This window comes from Oncorhynchus keta, chromosome 25 (genome assembly GCF_023373465.1).
Source record: "Oncorhynchus keta strain PuntledgeMale-10-30-2019 chromosome 25, Oket_V2, whole genome shotgun sequence".
Lineage (NCBI taxonomy): Eukaryota > Metazoa > Chordata > Actinopteri > Salmoniformes > Salmonidae > Oncorhynchus > Oncorhynchus keta.
Window position 1 is genome coordinate 1,467,869 of NC_068445.1, and position 20,211 is coordinate 1,488,079.

General features: G+C 43.2%; 1 protein-coding gene across 4 annotated transcripts in view; it reads left to right on the plus strand.

Moving 5' to 3' along the window:
* Positions 1 to 20,211, plus strand: part of LOC118357999 (serine-rich coiled-coil domain-containing protein 1-like) — a 104,855-nt gene that overhangs the window by 17,918 nt on the left and 66,726 nt on the right. For all 4 annotated transcript variants that reach the window (XM_035735339.2, XM_052478480.1, XM_052478481.1 and 1 more), the window contains exons 6-8: positions 14,768 to 14,924; positions 17,206 to 17,283; positions 19,948 to 20,025. In XM_035735339.2, coding sequence (XP_035591232.1) covers positions 14,768 to 14,924; positions 17,206 to 17,283; positions 19,948 to 20,025 — 313 coding nt within the window. The remainder of the gene's footprint in view (positions 1 to 14,767; positions 14,925 to 17,205; positions 17,284 to 19,947; positions 20,026 to 20,211) is intronic.

A 20,211-nucleotide genomic window follows, 5' to 3' on the forward strand; every position in this document is an offset into this window, starting at 1 on the left:
TTTCATAGAAGCCATCATCCCCAGTAGGCGCATGGACTGGCAAAAACATACTGTGCACCTCAACCGAATTTGGGCTATGCAGAGCTGGAACCTGGACACCCTCTCCGTGGATAGAAAAAAAGCAAAGGGGTCGGGACTTTATTCCCCGTTCTAGACTTGTCCTCAGCAAGCATCTCAGAGTTCGCACTTTCAAAATGCTCTCAAACCAGCGGCTGTCACAGTCTATGCACTTCAGCAATTGGATTACCACCATCAACCTAAAGGATGCGTACTTTCATGTGCCCTTGTGCCCCAATCACAGACATTTTCTGTACTTTCATTACAAGGCAATAGCCTACGAGTTTTTAGTCCTCCCATTCAGCTTGCCCCTCTCACTTCGCATCTTTTCAAAGGTGATGGAGCAGAGTCAAGGCTGATAGCAGCAGAGTCCAGGGAACAAGCAGTGTTGCACACATCCACACAGTGTTACACACACACTTGTTCCTGTACCCAAGAAAGGAAAGGTAACTGAACTAAATGACTATGGCCCCGTAGCACTCACATCAGTCATCATGAAGTGCTTTGAGAGACAAGGTAGAGGTGATATGATCCTTATCTGACACCCTAGACAGATAAGGATCGCCCCAATAGGTCTGATCCAGGCTGATGTCCCATTTTCAGTGTCTAGGTTTTATTTAAACCAGAAAAAGAGCTGAACTAAGCACCTCATGGGGACTAGTGAGCTGCAGGCAGGAATTAGCAATGCATCCTAATAATGAGCCACCTATGCAGGAGTAGTGCCCTCTTGTGGACAGAGAGCGACTCACCCAACTTATTACTCTCATTCCTTGAACACCACTGAACGCGCTTCCAAACTAAGTTGTGCTTCCATGAGACCCTGGATGAAGCCCAGCCCCTTATGGACTCATGGGGCTCCAGCAATGTTTGACATAGCACACCGTTTGGCCGTAACCAAACATGGTGGCACTGTTTTTGTGGAGGGACTCACCGGTCGCTCATACCCCTTCTAAGGCCCCTTGCTCCGGGGGTTACCCAAGCCAAGTGCTCGGAGGCTGTTCCCTCATCAGAAGTACCCACAAGCCCCACTCCCTCCAACTCCAGAAATTGGAAATAGGAATGTGATTGGCATAATGCTGGGTGAAATCTGGTAAGCTTCATTCACCTGAAGTTATGCATGCTAGCTGACGTTAGCCATGATGAAGCTTCTAGTCTAGGCTCTTTGACCACAGCACGGGACATTTTTTGAATAAACAAGAAAATTAAAGCTAGCTACATATACTAAACAAGACCGCTACCCAAGCAAGTCCAAAATTAGGAAGTCAGAATATCTTGTAGTTGCTAGCACACTATGCAGTGTTTGTTTAGTTAGCCTGGTCTCGATAGTCTACATAGGACCGGATCACCAAAGTGGGACCCGGACCCTTTTGGGAAGAGAGGCAGGTGGTGCCTAACCAAGGCAGACAGGAGGCGGGGGGATACCCACAGAACCTGGTCACCCTCTCTTTGAGTAGCCTCCTGTAACCGGCGACAGAGGGCACAAGAGCCGGTGAGACAATCGACCCGACCAACGACCCAATCCATCTCCGCATCCCACATCGGAAACACCAAGCCACCTAGAGCAGGGATCATCAACTTGATTCAGCCGCGGGCTGATTTATTCTTGAGGGAATGGTCGGGGGGGCGGAACATAATTAGAAATAATTAGTTGACTGCAAATAGACCGCAAGAAGCCCAAACGGATATAATATTTGATTAAAACATAATAGTTTCAAACCTTGCATACATTTGTATACGATCACATATTATGCGTGGGAATACTTGGGAACAGATTCCCGAAATTAAAATCGCATGGAGCTGATATCATTGTGTTTTTACAGTCTTATGTTCAACAATAATAATTCAGAAAATGTCAAATGTGACAGAAGTGTGACTCCATGACTTCTAGCTAAGCTAGAAGGGCCAATCGTTCTCCTAAAAGAGAAAATAGAATCACTTAAATTATCCCGTAAATTCAATGTGTGGGTTATAGGACATGAAATTGTCATGGAAGCGGGCAATCCCACTTCTTTCATGAGCAATCTTTTCTATGAACTCTTCGGGCAGGAGAAGCTGGGTCCCATGCTGCTAATTAACATTGAGCACCGCACTGGTCCTATCCAGAATGTCTCTTGTTGTATGATTTATACAATTCCACAGTTGAAGTCAAACAGTGAATTCTTCGCCATGCAGTGGAATCGGGGGCTCTGATCTATGCATAGAATAGGATCAGCATCCTGAGTGCCTACACTAAAACAGAGGGGGTGACCTACAACGAGGTAAGATCCCAGCTACACAAGCTAAATCTGAGATGGGGCTTCATCCACCCGGCAAAACTCATCTTGACCTTCCAGAACACAACACACACATTCTCCACTGCCAAGGAAGCTCAAGACTTCAAGAATCACATCAAACCCAACACACAAGGGGATGAGTCAGATGGAACCCGATCATGACTGGCTCAACAGGAGAACATTAACACAGTGACACTGCCAATTAATGAACAATGGACAATCTATTGATGTGCCACACGGACTGGGGCTGCTTTCCTCTGGGGCTTTTGGGGCATTTAATCCTTACATGGGCAAAATATGGCTATATACACTGTGGCCAGTTTATTGGGTACACAGAGTACTGGGTCGTACCCCCCTTTGTCTCCAGAACAGCCTGAATTCTTAGGGGTATGGCTTCTTCAAGGTGTAGCATTCAATCGTTGCTCAATTGCTATCAAGGGACCTAACCTGGTCCGGGAAAAACATTTGTCACATCATTACACCACTGCCACCAGCCTGTACCGTTGACCCAAGGCAGGATGGGCCCGTGGATTCATGCTGCTTACGCCAAATCCTGACTCGACAGAAACCGGGATTCGTCGGATCAATTCGTCAGACTCCTCAATTGTCCGGTGTTGGTGATCGCGCGCACACTGTTGCTGATTTCTTGTTTTTAGCTGATAGGTGAGGAACCCAGTGTGGCTGCAATAGCCCATCCGTGACAAGGACCTATGTATTATGCGTTCCAAGTGGCCGTTCTGCACACTACTGTTGTACTGTGCCGTTATTTGCCCGTTAGCTTGCACGATTCTTGCCATTGTTTTCTCGACCTTCTCTTGTCAATAAACTGTTTCCGCCCACAGGATTGCTGCTGACTGTTGTGCGTGAAAAGGACATCAGTTTCTGAGATACTGGAAAAGGCATGCCTCGCACTGATGATCATACCACGCTCAAAGTCGCTTAGGTCAAATGCTTTGCCTCAAATGTTCAATCGAACAGTGACTGAATGGCTGTCTGCCTGCTTTATATAGCAAGCCACAGCCATGTGACTCACTGTCTTTAGGAGCGAGCCATTTTTGTGAACGGGATGGTGTACCTAATAAATTGACGGACTAAGTCTGAAATTATTCCTCTGATTTTATTTATTTATTTATTTGTTTTTTTGCTGCTGCTAATGAGTCCCTCAATTTTTTTTAAATCAATGTATTATTGGTGTCCCCATTCATTTCGGGCAGGCTATTGAATTTATCTCCCAGGGAGCACTTGGCCTACAGGCCATGATGAATTATTGTTGAGACTGCATTTCTTGCACCCATATCCTCTTTTTACATAGTATGTAGCACTTAAATGCTTAATAAAAATGGAGGGCAAATATATGCTTTGTCATAAACCATATTATTAATAATAGATGACAATGGATTGAGAACTATTGCTCCTACAGCCACTGTATCCTATTTGATGGTTTAGGCTTGCATATCTGTTATTTACTTATCTTCATTACCCACCGTAACTTATGAAGTTTGCTAACGATACTGTGAAGGTCTGAAAATTGTTACCTATTTTCTTTTACTTTGTAAAAAAATGTTATACCTAAAGACAAAAAAAGATGCTGGTAAGAGACTCCATGTGTAAGGCTGCCACTCTCTGTTATGCTACAGCCCTGTAATGATAGTGGGGAAGTGGAGGGGGCGGGGGAATGGTTTACAGGGAGGTTTTCTGGGTGGGGAAGAACCAATGGGTGAGTTTCCCTGTGGGTCCTGCTTTTTGTTACACATCCATTGGCTTATAACACTAATGATCACAATTATATCATCAATATAAGCTTCCAATGCTAGCTATTCTCTTTTGGAATTTGGAAGGTCTAAATTGTCCTATCAACTGTTCCAGCTGTCTTGATATCCTAGCAAGAAACCACATTGATATAACAAGAAACACACCTGCTTCATAAAGACGGACAGAGTGCAGAACCATTTCTACAATCTGGCTGCTTTTTCATCAGCCTCAAACAAACGGTGTAAACATAATGAAACTAAAAATCACCATCTTGGGTAAAGGCGAAGACCAAGAAGGCAGAATCACTTTTCTAAAATGTATCCATAATGGAAAGAGAATTGTTTTTATTAATGTGTACAGTCCAAATTCATAAGATCCAACGTTTTTGGATTCTCTGAACAGCATATTGTTGGAATTAACGGAATTCAATTTCGTTGTTGGGACAGACATGAATGCCATTTTGGACATGGGGTACAAATATAATAAGACCAACTACAATCCATATGCAACCAAACACATAATCCAGAAGCAAACAAGTACACTTTCTACTTAAACAGGCATAAAACATTTTCTAAAATAATATAAAATCTATCTACACTCCTATTTTCTAAAATCAGGAAAATAGAAACTAGACATACAGTGGGGCAAAAAAGTATTTAGTCAGCCACCAATTGTGCAAGTTCTCCCACTTAAAAAGACGAGAGAGGCCTGTAATTTTCATCAGGTACACTTCAACTATGACAGACAGAATGAGAAAAAAAATCCAGAAAATCACATTGTATGATTTTTTTTTAATGAATTTATTTGCAAATTATGGTGGAAAATAAGTATTTACAAACAAGCAAGATTTTTGGCTCTCACAGACCTGTAACTTCTTTAAGAGGCTCCTCTGTCCTCCACTTGTTACCTGTATTAATGGCACCCGTTTGAACTTGTTATCAGTATAAAAGACACCTGTCCACAATCTCAAACAGTCACACTCCAAACTCCACTATGCCTAAGACCAAAGAGCTGTCAAAGGACACCAGAAACAAAATTGTAGACCTGCACCAGGCTGGGAAGACTGAATCTGCAATAGGTAAGCAGCTTTGTTTGAAGAAATCAACTGTGGAAGCAATTATTAGGAAATGGAAGACATACAAGACCACTGATAATCTCCCTCGATCTGGGGCTCCATGCAAGATCTCACCCCGTGGGGTCAAAATGATCACAAGAACGGTGAGCAAAAATCCCAGAACCACACGGGGGGACCTAGTGAATGACCTGCAGAGAGCTGGGACCAAAGTAACAAAGCCTACCATCAGTCCAGGGACACATTTACATTTAAGTCGCGCTCCAGGGACTCAAATCCTGCAGTGCCAGACATGTCCCCCTGCTTAAGCCAGTACATGTCCAGGCCCGTCTGAAGTTTGCTAGAGAGCGTTTGGATGATCCAGAAGAAGATTGGGAGAATGTCATATGGTCATATGAAACCAAAATATAACTTTTTGGTAAAAACTCAACTCGTCGTGTTTGGAGGATAAAGAATGCTGAGTTGCATCCAAAGAACACCATACCTACTGTGAAGCATGGGGGTGGAAACATCATGCTTTGGGGCTGTTTTTCTGCAAAGGGACCAGGACGACTGATCCGTAAAGGAAAGAATGAATGGGGCCATGTATCGTGAGATTTTGAGTGAAAACCAAAAAGGTTTGACCTCTGTCATTGCCAACAAAGGGTATACAACAAAGTATTGAGACACTTTTGTTTATTGACCAAATACTTATTTTCCTCCATAATTTGCAAATACATTCATTAAAAATCATACAATGTGATTTTCTGGATTTTTTTCTTCTCATTTTGTCTGTCATAGTTGAAGTGTACCTATGATGAAAATTACAGGCCTCATCTTTTTAAGTGGGAGAACTTGCACAATTGGTGGCTAACTAAATACTTTTTTGCCCCACTGAATGAGCTTGTCCAATTATCACACCTACTACTGCCAATTACAAATGTCAGAATCTCCTAAAAGAACCACATGATGGCGTTTCAACGTTTCATTACTACAAAGTCCTACATTCTGTCATCAATTTGAAATTGAACTAAATTAATTCATAATGATCAATATCATTTCAATCAATGACTCCTGGATTCTCTTGGATGCCACCAAATGTTTTATAAAAATAATGCAACTGCATTTGCGTCTGGGTTGAATAAATCCCAATTATGGAAGATATCAGTATTGGAAATATTAACAACAACAAAAATTCAGACCAAGTAATTATTACTCTTTCCAAAGTCAAGACCGAATTTAATTTATTGATAAGACCGAGCCGAATTTGCCATCCATTGAGTTGGACTCAACTATGGTAATCGTCCCAGTTGTTTACTGCCCAACAAGCTAAGCAGTAATGACCAATTAGCTGATATAGCAACTATTGAATCTGAAACAGGGGAATTACTATCAGAACCCAAATTAATCAAATATTCTCCTGCTTTTTATAATTCTCTGATTGTAATTCCGCAGAGCATGTGAGTGGAGTTGAGCGGTCGACAATCCCGCTCACCACTCTAGCGCTTGTGCACTGCGTCGACGCTTCGTGTCTTTAACAACCATTCCACTAAAAACAGCGTATTGCTCACAAGAAGAAGAAAAAAATGCTGATCCAAATTCGCTCAATTTGTTAAAATCACAATTTAACCATGTATTTTTGTGAATATCTGGACCTACCATTTTGGTTTCAATATATTGATTTTGATTTGAAATTAAAAGTATTTTTCATAAACAACATGAAAAGGTGACAGTAAGAAGTTCTCATAATTTCAAATAGGCAACTTAATCTAATAGGCAACTTAATGTAATAGGCAACTTAATCTAATAGGCAACTTAATCTAATAGGCTACCTATTAAACATCATACAAATAGGTCAGGAGCCAGACATGTAGCCGAAGAAGGAATGAATTATTTAGGCTATTATTATTATTGATTTATTTCAAGGCTATAGCCTACAAATAAATACATTGTGAATAATTTGCAAGTGCGACACAGTAGGCTGGCATGAACATTAAGCGCTCAGCATTTAAACAACATTTTGTTGTATTCAATTATAAGTCTATAAATTGCATATACAGTGCCTTCGGAAAGTATTCAGACCCCTTGACTTTTCCCACATTTTTTTTTAGATTACAGCCTTACATCAATCTGCATATAATACCCCATAATGACAGAGCAAAAACAGGATTTTAGAAATGTTTGCTATTTAAATATACAAAACGGAAATATAAAATTTACCTAAGTATTCAGACCCCTTACTCAGTACTTTGTTGAAGCACCCTTTGGCAGCAATTACAGCCTCAAGTCTTCTTTGGTATGACGCTACAAGCTTGGCCCACCTGTATTTGGGGAGTTTCTCCCATTCTTCTCTGTAGAGCCTCTCAAGCTCTGTCAGGTTGGATGGGGAGCTTTGCTGCACAGCTATTTTCAGGTCTCACCAGAGATGTTCAATTGGGTTCAAGTCCGGGCTCTGGCTGGCCCACTCAAGGACATTCAGTCACTTGTCCCGAAGCCACTCCCGCGTTGTGTTGGCTATGTGCTTAGGGTCGTTGTCTTGTTGGAAGGTGAACCTTCGCCCCAGTCTGAGGTCCTGAGTGCTCTGGAGCAGGTTTTTATCAAGGATCTCTCTGTACTTTGCTCCATTCATTTTTGCCTCGATCCTGACTAGTCTCCCAGTCCCTGCTGCTAAAAAACATCCCCACCGCATGATTCTGCCACCACAATGCTTCACCGTAGGGATGGTGCCAGGTTTCCTCCAGAAGTGACACTTGGAGTTCAGGCCAAAGTGTTCATCAGACCAGAGAATCTTGAAATAATAGCCTTGAAATACTAGGCTAATAATAATTTAGCATAAATAATTCATTTTCATTCCTTCTTAGGCTACATGTCTGGCTCCTGAGTTATTTAGTGTTCTTGCTCACCTCCCTCACCAAGGCCCTTCTCCCCCGATTGCATCAGTCCAACAGAAAAAGAGAACCTGCCCCGCCGTCCTCTAGTCTTACACACAAACCAATTCGAGCGAGGGCGGCCTGAGCATGCGCCGAGACATACAAGACAACAAACGTATCGTTTAATTCATTGGGGCATGTCTCAAACCCAAACCCGGCTTGTTAGCTTTCGTTGTTTTTGTTCGCTTTAGACATTTTACTTAGTAGCATGAATCGTTCCTGTTCACACAGAGGTGAAGAGCAGCATAATTGAAGGAATGAATCCGAGCCTCACGCATATCACTTGTGGAAGGCGGGGCTAGTACCGAAGTCGACTGACTGAAAGGGAACCAGCATAACAGGGACATATTGATAGAATACATTTTGTGCACTTTTCCCTCTGTAGTAGATATCTGCTAAAACAACACCTGCCATTATTGTGTGTATGTGCACCGTGGCAGATTAAGCAATATTATTGATTTGGCCGCACACTTGGAGGATAGGCTTATTTGAGTTTATGGAGTCTGCAATAAAGATTTGCAGTGTAGTTTGTTATTGCCCTCATTTTCTGCCAACAATTGTTGGATGCAGATTATTACTTTGTCTCGCTGTACTTTCATGTGGTCGACTTTTATTCGCAACTGCTGTGTTACCACAGTTTCTGTGTTGGAGGTGTTGCCTCTTCCACGAAACGGGGATGTACAATCTGAAGTCCAATGAAAAATTATCGTTTTTGTTTCCAAAATGTTTTAAAACGTGTGCCCTAATGAACGCAACCCTGGAGACGACCTGGAAAGAGAGACCTTTTTTTCTTCCAATCAGAGCTTGGAATGATTTGGCACTGTGTACTGTCAGTGACAGGGGCCCGCCTGACCTCAGAGCAAGGTCGCACAGCTCCAGAACTGAAGTGCCTCAGAAGCAGCAAAGTTCCCCTCATTTCATTTTTACCCTCCTTTAGAATTTATGCTTACGAAAAAAGATTGCAGTCACAGTGAAGTATAACTGCAGTACAGTGCGTCTAAAATACTTTTTTCTGCAATTACTGCGTCCAAAATACCACAGTCGACTACCATATTTGAAATCAAATTTCCAACCTTTCAATTTACTTGTTGCCATGTGAACTCTCAGGCTTTTCGTTACGCCTTTTTACTATTCAGAAGACATATTGACCAAGTGAAGGGCTCGCAAACATTTCATGGTGTCCAGATCAATCCATAAGGCAAAACCAGTGGCTGTTTGACAGCAGCATAAGTATTCAGCCACATGTTAATTAAGTCCATTTACATTTACATTTAAGTCATTTAGCAGACGCTCTTATCCAGAGCGACTTACAAATTGGTGCATTCACCTTATGACATCCAGTGGAACAGCCACTTTACAATAGTGCATCTAAATCTTTTAAGGGGGGGGGGGTGAGAAGGATTACTTTATCCTATCCTATGTGTTCCTTAGAGGTGGGGTTTCAGGTGTCATTTGAAGGCTTATTTTAGTTGCTTGACAAAAAACTCTTGTTTAATTGCTTTATTTCTCTGATTTGTTCTTTACTCACGCTTTCTCTATCACTTGAGACGATTGCACAGAGTTATAACGGCATATGTGGCGACGATGTCCTGAACTGGTCGATCTTGCCAGATGTAGCCTTTTTAAAGATCATGCCGGTGGTGGAAGCCCAGGCGTACCCTGATGGCAAGCTCCTAATGTTGATGCCCTGTGACAGGGGAGAGTGGTGCCACACATGGGAGCATGCACATGTTTACACTGCAGTCTCGTGTGTAAGCAGCTAATTACTGTAGGAGAAGAAAGTCGTGGCCTGAAACCTGGCCTAGATATGAGATTCATCATCCTCTGTCCTTTCACCACCAACCAACCGGTGATACATAGACATGGTACATTTGTTGTGATGACCTTAATCCTTTCTAAACAGCATTTATGTCTTCCATCAGTCTTCCACCACCTTGGTTTCTCATTGTTTGTATGCACACATTGCATTGAGGCATGGCAGAGGCGATAGTTGCAAGTTCTTTGGGTGACTCTGTACAGTGCATGTCAACACTAGTAGGCAAATGCCCTCACTAATTTTACGAGGCTTTTGGGTTTGTAAATGGTTAACAGGCCCCAACATCTTTAGAATAAACAAATCAACATAAATGGCTTGAAGCACAAACACATTAGGCCCTAATTCGGAGAGTTTTAAATCCTTGCAGTTCATCCCGTGCCAGGAGCTCATGTGTCCCAGCCATCACATGTTGCCCATCATACACACAAGCATGCACATACACACAGTCCAAGTCCAATTAGGCCTATCAGGAAAAGGTTCAGGTTTGTTCTGTGGGAGAATACTTTACAGCTGATTGGAGGACTTTACATGTAGCCCTAGTCAAAGATTTAGAAGAATACAAACAGAACTACAATTAGGAAATACAACAACTACAAATACCACAAGTCTGTGAATTCTTCACAATCCTGGCTAGATGGAGGTACTGTATTTTAGGGTAATACTGGACAAAATCGATAACTGGTCATGACTACTTTCCCTTAAACCGTCTAACTGGGGCAACGACATTCATTTTTGGGGAAATGGCTAATTCCCGGAAAGCACAACAACATTATAGATGGTTTACCACCAATCCTGTGGAGCATTGAATTATGTGGCCTGCTGTGTCTCTGGCTGGGAGAATAGGCAATACAATCACCGTAGTGTTGGTACAGAATGCTTATGTTGAGAGATGAAAGCTACCTCTGAAAAGCAGCCCAGGACACTGCCTTTGGTCGACAGTCTCAATGTTAATTGACTCTGTGTTGTGAGGACAATGCAGCCTGGTGAGTGACGAGGATTTATTCATATTTATTGCAGTCCCAGCTAATGCTTTTTAGGCAGCCATAATTCATTTGACTACATGTAATTATTTGTCAGTTGGCCTTCTCTGGAAATGGAAAGCATTTACAAAGAGAGAAACGTGTTGCTCTGAGCACAATAAATCATTTTCTGCAGGAGTTCAGTCCAAAATGTTTAAACTCATGAAGTTAATTGGATTTTTCAGAATAGTGAAATGGATCACGTTGAATGTTTCTGCAAAGAAAGCTTTGTATTGTAGCGTTGGTAAGTTGACAGCCAGTCACATCCTGTAGTAGTCCTAGTGTCTGCAGGTGCCTGGCTTGGCCTGCTCTATGCCTGCTCTGTTCATCCACTACAGGCCTACAGTACTGAGTAGAGTACAAGCACCCAGAGACAGACCAGAGGACACTGGCTATCAGCCCTAATCCACAGCCTTGACGAAGTGACAAGATTGATCGTCCTAAGGAGAGAAATCACCCCTCCTGTAGGTTATTCATCATCTTGCTGAGTAGACTGTCTGCAGCCCGCATACACTATATATACAAAAGTATGTATGTGGACACCCCTTCAAATGAGTGGATTTGGCTATTTCAGCCACATCCGTTGCTGACAGGTGAATTAAAATGAGCACACAGCCATGCAATCTCCATAAACAAACATTGGTAGTAGAATGGCCTTACTGAAGAGCTCAATGACTTTCAACGTGGCACTGTCAGAAGATGCCACCTTTCCAACAAGTCAGTTTTTTAAATTTCTGCCCTGCTAGAGCTGCCCCGGTCAACTGTAAGTGCTGTTATTATGAAGTGGAAACGTTTAGGAGCAACAACGGCTCAACCGCAAGGTGGTAGGCCACACAAGCACGCAGAACGGGACCTCCGAATTCTGGAGTAAAAATCGTTGTAACACTCACTACCAAGTTCCAAACTGCCTCTGGAAGCAATGCCAGCACAATAACTGTTCGTTGGGAGCTTCGTGAAAATGGGTTTCCATGGCCGGGCAGCCACAAGCCTGATCGCAATGCCCAGCGTCAGCTGGAGTGTTGTAAAGCTCGGCACCATTTGACTCTGGAGCAGTGTAAATGCGTTCTCGGACAGACAAATCTGGGTTTGGTAGATGCCAGGAGAACGCTACCTGCTCAAATGCATAGTGCCAACTGTAAAGTTTGGTGGAGAAGGAATAACGGTCTGGGGCTGTTTTTCATGGTTCGGGCTAGGCCCCTTAGTTCCATTGAAGGGAAATATTAACGCTACAGCATATAATGACATTCGGGGCGGGGCGGCAGCGTAGCCTAGTGGTTAGAGCGTTGGACTAGTAACCGGAAGGTTGCGAGTTCAAACCCCCGAGCTGACAAGGTACAAATCTGTCGTTCTGCCCCTGAACAGGCAGTTAACCCACTGTTCCCAGGCCGTCATTGAAAATAAGAATATGTTCTTAACTGGTTGGTTAAATAAAGGTAAAATAAAAAAAATAAAAAAATTACAATTCTAGATGATTCTGTTCTTCCAACTTTGTGGCAACAGTTTGGGGAAAGCCCTTTCCTGTTTTAGCATGACAATGCCCCCGTGCACAAAGGGAGGTTCATACAGAAATGGTTTATCGAGATCAGTGTGGAAGAACTGGACTGGCCTGCACAGAGCTTGACCTCAACTCCATCTCCACCTTTGGGATGAATTGGAACGCAGACTGCGAGCCAGGCCTAATCACCCAACATCAGTGCTGAGATGTGAGTCCTCCATGGCTCCAACACACATAGAATCAGCCACTGCACACTCACCTCAGTAGAGCAAACCAATTCATCTGTGGCATCATGTAGAGTAAGCATTGATGACTGAAATATTTCAGACCACATTCACCCACCTCCGCATCCCCTTGAGCAATTTATGCTCAATGTTAATCTGTTAAAAGAAGAGTTTAATCTTGACTTCTCCGCCTTTCTGAAATCTATAGTTTCTGTGTTTGTTTTGGGAGTGAGAGGCTCCATCTGGTCAGATTGGTCTACAGGCAGGAAATCAGAGGACGCCTGTGTGATGGATCTTTAGTCAGGTGCTCTGTGTAGACCCACTCTCTCATCACTACCTTTTAGAACACATGTTAATGCAAGTGCTTCAGGGGAACATTTGAACGCTTGACTATGTATTAATTGTTGCTACTTGCAAACGAGAGTATTATGACGATGTTTTTGCTACTAGTTTTCCCAACAAAACACTCGTCTTTGGTCTTTTGTGCCAATAAAGCATTGGTGAAGCGAAGGCATCTCAATGTCAGTGCTAAAAGTCCCCCGGTCTAGGTGTTATGGATACTGTTTATAATAAGCTAGAGCCTCCTGATTTGTTTGTTGTTGCTTGCAGCCCGCTATAGCTCTCTTTGTTGTCCTTAACATTTTTAGAAGACGCTTTGATATTTTTGTACTCAACTTTTGAAAATGTCATGAAGCAGTCTTGCAGTCGCACAACACAGTAGTGTAAAATGTCAACAGTATGAAAAATAAATGTCAGAGTAAAGCTGATGTTATTTATTATTAAACTTCAGATTAATTGATCAAGGCATATTTTATTAGATGTCGATGGCAAACAGAATTTATGCCATACTCTAAGGACTCAAGCCTTCCTTTCAATGACAGTATGTTCTGTATCGATCAGGTATCCAACTCACTCATGGTCTTCTTCCATACAATGGCCTGCGTAGGAAGAAAATCAACTGGAGTGAATTTGGGGCCCCAGTCAATTTTGTTTGCCATTAAAACATCCCAATCTACACCTCCATTTTGCGGAGGAGGGTAAGGAAGTGAAATGGAGGCTTCATCTGTTGATAAAGTTATCTGCACACCATTCATCTCTCATTGCTCAAACTCTGGTCAGGTGGAACTCTAATGCGATGTCTCGAACACAGTTGAGCATGTTTTACGAGGAACACTCAGATTCCTTTTTACACCTAATATCTGCGATGGTAATCGCTCATATGAAATAATTCATCACGGCTCCTGTCCTCCTGGGAATGAAGTGTTATCTCAAACAAGGAAGTGGATCCAATTGATATTTGTGGACATAGTTCATTTTCTCGGCTGCCTATTTGGAGCAACTCTGAAGTGACACCTGGACCTCTTTGGCTGCATGATGAGGGGGGTTTTATCATCAGACGGAGCAACTCTTTTAAGCGGAGTCCACACGGGCCATCAGAGAAAATCTAGACTCAACTCAACTGTTTTTTGATTTTCTGTGCGAACAGGTTCCGGTGTTCTGAACACAACTGGCAAAATCTCAACCAGTCCATATGAGTCTAGATTCTGTTTGAACCAGACACGTTTAGAGAATGACACGTTTATAGAACGTGTCATTAAAGAAAGTGCCTTCTGTCTTTTAAAATGTTATCTTCAGCCCACAATACATTTTAAGATGCTGTAGGCCTATTTGTAAAGGATGTTGTAAAGGAACTCTTTAGGTGAGAACAAACATACTACTTTATTTTCAATGATTTTGAATTGTGTATTTAAGCAAAAAGGAGTTGTGGTAAATGGCCAGTATACCACGGCTCAGGGCTGTTCTTATGCACAACGCAACACGGACTGCCTGGATACAGCCATTATTCCTATTATAAACTGGTTATCAATATAATTAGAAGACTAAAAAGTGTGTGTGTGTGTGTGTATATATATAATTAATTTTATTTTTTAGTCATACCCGGGGTATCCGGTTTGATATACAATGGCTTTCAGCCAATGGACTCAAACCACCCAGTTTATATTAGTGAATAAATAGGACTTTGGCACATTTATTCTCCTTTGCAACTGTAGTATTTTAAGTTAGGAGCTATCTGTGAATATGCCCCCCCCTTCTGTACATGTTTGTTTCCGATTTGTGGGCGTGAAGGTGACTCTGTGCTTGTGTTCCAGGGAGCCTTGCCGGCCGACGACCCTGCTGCCAGCTGACTGGTGCCTGGGCCGGGAGGACGAGGCCCCGGGGCTGGAGGCACTACCCCTAAGGCTGATGCAGCAGGACTGCACTTCCGTCAAGACCCTGCTGCTGCGCCTCCGGAGGACCCTGCAGGAGGTAGACTGCAGTAGTACCACCTGTCACACCTTACACCAGGGGTATTCAAATCAGAGCCTGGATGTCCAGGGTACTGCTGGTTTGCTGTTCTACCTGATAATTAGTTGCACACACTTGCTTTCCCAGCCAGGTTTAAATCAGTCTTTGATTAGAGGGGAAGAATGAAAATCAGCAGTGGAACTGGCTTTGAGGTCCAGATTTGAATTTACACTCTCCACAGTAAGCAAGCAAGCGGGAGAGGAATGGGATTAACATTGCTCCTCCCCCTGCAAGTTCATTCATAACCACATAGTAGTCGACAGAAACTGTAATACCCATGGATTACGAAGGTCCTAGATAATGGCATTGGTAACTCCAATCATCCATTTGATAGCAACACATGATGTAGCCTACATCAGAATGGTGGTTGCCCCAGCAGCACAGCAGTCCCAATAGCAGCCAGTTTCTACCAGTATTCTGCTCTATCAGCTCTGAACATGATATATTTCAACCTCAAAAACAAGTGCTGGAAGTAATTTCCATTTGTTCATTTAAATAGCTGTGTGCTTTTGGCGTTGTCACACAGTGAAGCCTGGAGCTTGTTAAAGTCTCAGCCCGACGCCGTGCCCTCCGCAGCTTTCTAAATGCCTTTGTGTATTTAATGGGGGTTTTAATTCTGGGAATGGATAGTATCTGGAGTGGCTAGGGAAACGCAATCAAATTACATCCCACTATTATAAATGTGATTAGCTATTTGTGTAATGGCTAATTAACTGAGAAATCACACAGCAGACTCCATGGTGTTTGGTTAACATTTAATTCTTGGAATCCATTCTACAATAACCGTGGACCAGAACCAGTCCTACAGTACCAAGCGTGGCTGCTCTGGTAGAAAAACAATGCCTCTAACAGTAGCAGCATGATTCTATTCCTTGGTGACAAGACATTAGGCACTGCTGGCCAAGCTGGAATTCACAACATCCTATGTTGCTTTGAAGGTCATCTCCCCCTAGTAGCACCTGCCTGCTGCTGTGTTTAACCTGAGATCCAAGCCAACACAAAAAGATCACAATGCGAGTCGAATGATGCATTGTCTGATTCTCTCTTGTTATTTGTTCATCTTTTTGTGTTGTCTCAAAAAGACCCATCGGCCAGATAAAATAAGTCTACATGAACAATTAGAGGCTGTACAGGAGAAGGGCCAGAGAGGAGCACACAACAGAAGAACTTGAATATTAAAGAGGAAATTGTTTGCCCTCTCTGCTGACTCCGTACTCTCATTAACTTGCAAATGTGCTGCCTTCCATCACCGTATGTAAACCGCTCAGTAACAAGAATAAGAATGACTTGTTTATTTGCTTTTTGTTTTATTTGCTTGACCTCGTGATATTGAGACCTGGCGGTGGTTCTTCTCTGCTCCCCCTCTGTGGTGTTTCTTCCTCTCCACATCCAGAATAAAACGCTCTAATATTGGATGAAACACAGCGGCGCGGGGCATCTCTGCTCAGCCAAAAGTGTCTTATTGCACCGCGTGCTTTTCAGAGGCTCCTAGTACCTATGAAAGCCAAGTTTAAAGGGGGGGGGTAAAAAGCCTTTAGTTATTTGAAGCATTACATTTCCTAATTTGAATGATGATTAAATACTCTATCGAAGTGGGCTGAGGGCCATGTTATTAATATATCATCTCTGGTCACTGAGCTCTGGCACCTCAAATAAGGAGAAAAGCCATTACCATGAATGCTTTCAGGCAGTGCCATGCCGAAATTTAACCTTATTTAATTGTTAAGACATTTCCACGCAAGCCTGTAGAAAAATGTTGACCTTAAACCTGCATGTGGGGTACACATTGATGGAAGTTGACACAATCGGGCCGGACTAGTCTGACTACATTGCACCTTTAAGTGTACATAGGACTGCTTCTCTGAAAGGGGGCATCCAAACGCATAAAATTATGAAGATTATTACCCAGTTTGGACATTCTATGTATGGAGGTATGTTAATACGTAAGTGTACTACTCAACCTACGACAGAATAGAATAGTGACGACAGAATAGTCACTGTACAATCGTCTTGATGTCACTGTAAATGGCAAGAAGGCAGCAAAATGACAAGTTATTTCAAGAGCTCATGTTTCAGCTACCCATTGCTGTATATTTAGTCGCGTTCCTATCTCTGGTGACATATTTTATCCTCTCACCTCAAATAATATGGTAACATTTGGAAATTGTGAATTTTTGTGTTCACGTTATTGATGTTTTTCTTCCGTTTCTATCTACGTCTCACCACCTCTCTCCCTCCTCAGAGCACTGACACAAGTCCTGCAGGCAGCCTTCATTCTCTCCCCATCAGCCCCTGTAGTGAGAAGACTCTGCCCCTAAAGGTAACTGTTTTTACAGCTAACAACTCACTTTTGCAAGGCTCAACCATGACTGGTACCTATCTATGCCATGCTGTATAATGTACCATTAGTGCTTTATCGAGCCTCAACACATTTAGAAGTGTATTCTACCACCTGCAGAGTTCTTTAAAAGGGGGATTTGTTTGTGAGTTAGATCTTCTTTCATGCCTGCTTTCTCTCGGCATGCCCAGGAACATTTTCCAGTCCTTCTGCTTCTTAAAGTGCCACAGAAACTTGACGGGGCTGAGTCTTTCTCAGCCATAGCATCAGTGGAATTTGATCTCAATGAGATGATCTCATTAATCCCTTTGGGAAAGTCTTGGGGTGGCGGGGGAGGTTTATCAAATGGGCTTTTGTCAGGGTTTCTGAGGAAAGGGGATTTAGTTTAGTGGCGGGCGGCAGAGTTTTTGTTGCGCTTTTGGGGCGGAGAGCACAGGAGTGGAAAATAGGTCTGTGTGTGTGTGTGTCTATCTCTGTGTGTGTGTCCTCCTTACTGACCTACATGGAACGATGGCACCAGCAAGAGCAGCAACACTGCACAGGCAGAGCGCTGTGTGACGCTCTGGTCCATTCCTACCTTTTCTTCGCATGGAGAGGGAGGGGGAAGGAGCTGAGAATAGGAGCCCATGCATCTGACGTTGTGTTGGATGACAGGGGAGACGGATGGGTCTCGTCCTGACGTTCCAGAAAAATCTGAGTTTAAAAATAAAGCCCCGCAACCCACCTGAGACGAAACCGTGTCACTCCTTGTCCTACTTTGAGCAAAAACTTCCTTTAGGGAACATTTGTTATCCCTGCCTTTTTATAATTAGCGCCCTCGGAAAGCGGCTCCCGTGGAGAGCACAGCTTTTTTTCACTGCTCCTCCTCGGGTGGAGGCGATCTCATTGAAATGCCAAGCTCATCAATTGCCTGATGTGTTTCCGCATAACCTTTTCCCCAAACACTACACTTTTATGTTGTCTCTGTACAAACAGGTGGCAGGACAGGCAGCCCTTTCTGACAGTCTGTCCAGAGGCCAGATGAGCCTGCAGATAAACCTGAACTTTTAGAAAACTTTGTCAGCCTGCCTGTCTCCTTGAGATGCTCCTACGGTGTGTGTGTGTGTGTGTGTATGCCAACTGCTGTTTCTTGTCATGGCCCGGCCACATGTGCTGTAAACATTCAACCCTCAATGAGAAAAAGGATAGGGTCACTAAACAGACCATGGTTAGGTCAATTCTTGTTTAATTCAGTCAATTCAGGAAGTAAATTGAAATGACAATTTTCCTCAATGGATCGCCGATGAAAATATTTCTAATTGGAATAGAGCCCAACCCTGATACAGTTGTGCCCAACTCTGTTAACCTTGGGTGGTCAGGATAATTGTGAGGACGGAGAGATGCTGCATACTTATTGTTCTGTTTATTCATAGGGGTGACGGAGGGTAGGGTGCTGCTGTGCTCCCCTGCGAGTCTGTGGGACTGGGACCCTCTCTCACCCACCCCCCAGAGGTCCTAGCTATGGTAATGTGGAGATAAAGTGCCTCTCATTGAACTTCTCTAATGGAGACAGAATTAAGGATTCCCCTCAGGCGAAGGTTTAGAGGATGTTTCATTTCCTTGTTTACTCTGTGACCTCCCCGGGACGTGACCCCACAGAAGGGGGACAAAAACACAGGCTTTCATGGCATTATCTGGCTAATAATATTGACATGTAGTTTGAATATGTCATAGCAAGGTATATTTCAGAAAGAAACTAACTGTTAAAGGAGGATATCACAGTAACAGTGAGCCAGCAAACAGTGACTGACAGAGACGTTTGAGGTTGTGTGAGAAACCCAAAGAAAATAAATAACAGGCATAAAGTAGCAGAAGGCACTAAGCCAATTCAAGTTTGCAACATGGGGTTACTTAGAACACATGGTATGATAGTTTGACTAATGGTCTTATAATGCTGTTGCCCATCCACTGCCTTTGAGCTTTACCTTTCTTTTGAAGGGATCTGCCAGGGCTCTCATTATAGCAGAACATCAGTAAGGGCAACTCATCCAAAGTGCACATTGAGCAATCGGTACAGATTTCAGAAACAACATGGCCGTCTGAGAAAGTGCAGCAAGGGTCGAGGACCTTTGCACAAAGTATCTGCCGGGGGTTCTGGGCAAGAGATTGAATGGCCTCCACTTGCCTTATGTAACTCACAGCCACATTGTTCTAGTTTGTCTGCAGCCGTGCCATACGCCATTATCTTGGCTCTGTGTTGGTGGACTTTTGTTTCACTCTCACTCGCTCTCGCTCGCTCTCTCTCGACCAGTATGTTTTGAAGTGGGCCATCTTGGTTGTGTGAGTGGGTGTATGGTTCCTCATTGCTGCCATGGTCTCTCCTGCCTAGGGCCTGCTCCATCCTCTCCTATCTATAATCGCTGCGGTCATAGTTCGCCTTAAGTTTACCAGAGGAGTCCTTGCATGTACTGTCCACACACTTTTCAGTCCTCTCTCCGCCTCCCTGTTCACTTGTAACATAATACAGTGGTCTGTGTTCTCAATCCACATTCTAGCCATCACTAACTCTAGGGTAGTGCTGTGGTGGCTCAACGCTCAGTGTTCACCTCCCCTAACTTATTCCCTTTCTGAAGTACTGTGTGTGACTTGGTCTGTACTCCTTTCCAGGAGCCGGGGAGGGAAGAGGCTCTGCTGCTGCAGCTGAGGGAGAAGGATGAGCTGATCTTCCGACTGCAGGCTGAACTGGTGAGAGACGTACCGTAGCACTACCACAATGTTTGAGAAGACGGTCTGAACATTTGAATTTGTGTGTCGTCTTCCATTAGAAATTCAGATCACTTCGATACAATAGAGTACAATTAAATACAAAATGGGATACGGGATGCAAAAAGTGCTGTCTTTTAAAAGTTGCCTGTGCAAAACAGAAACAAC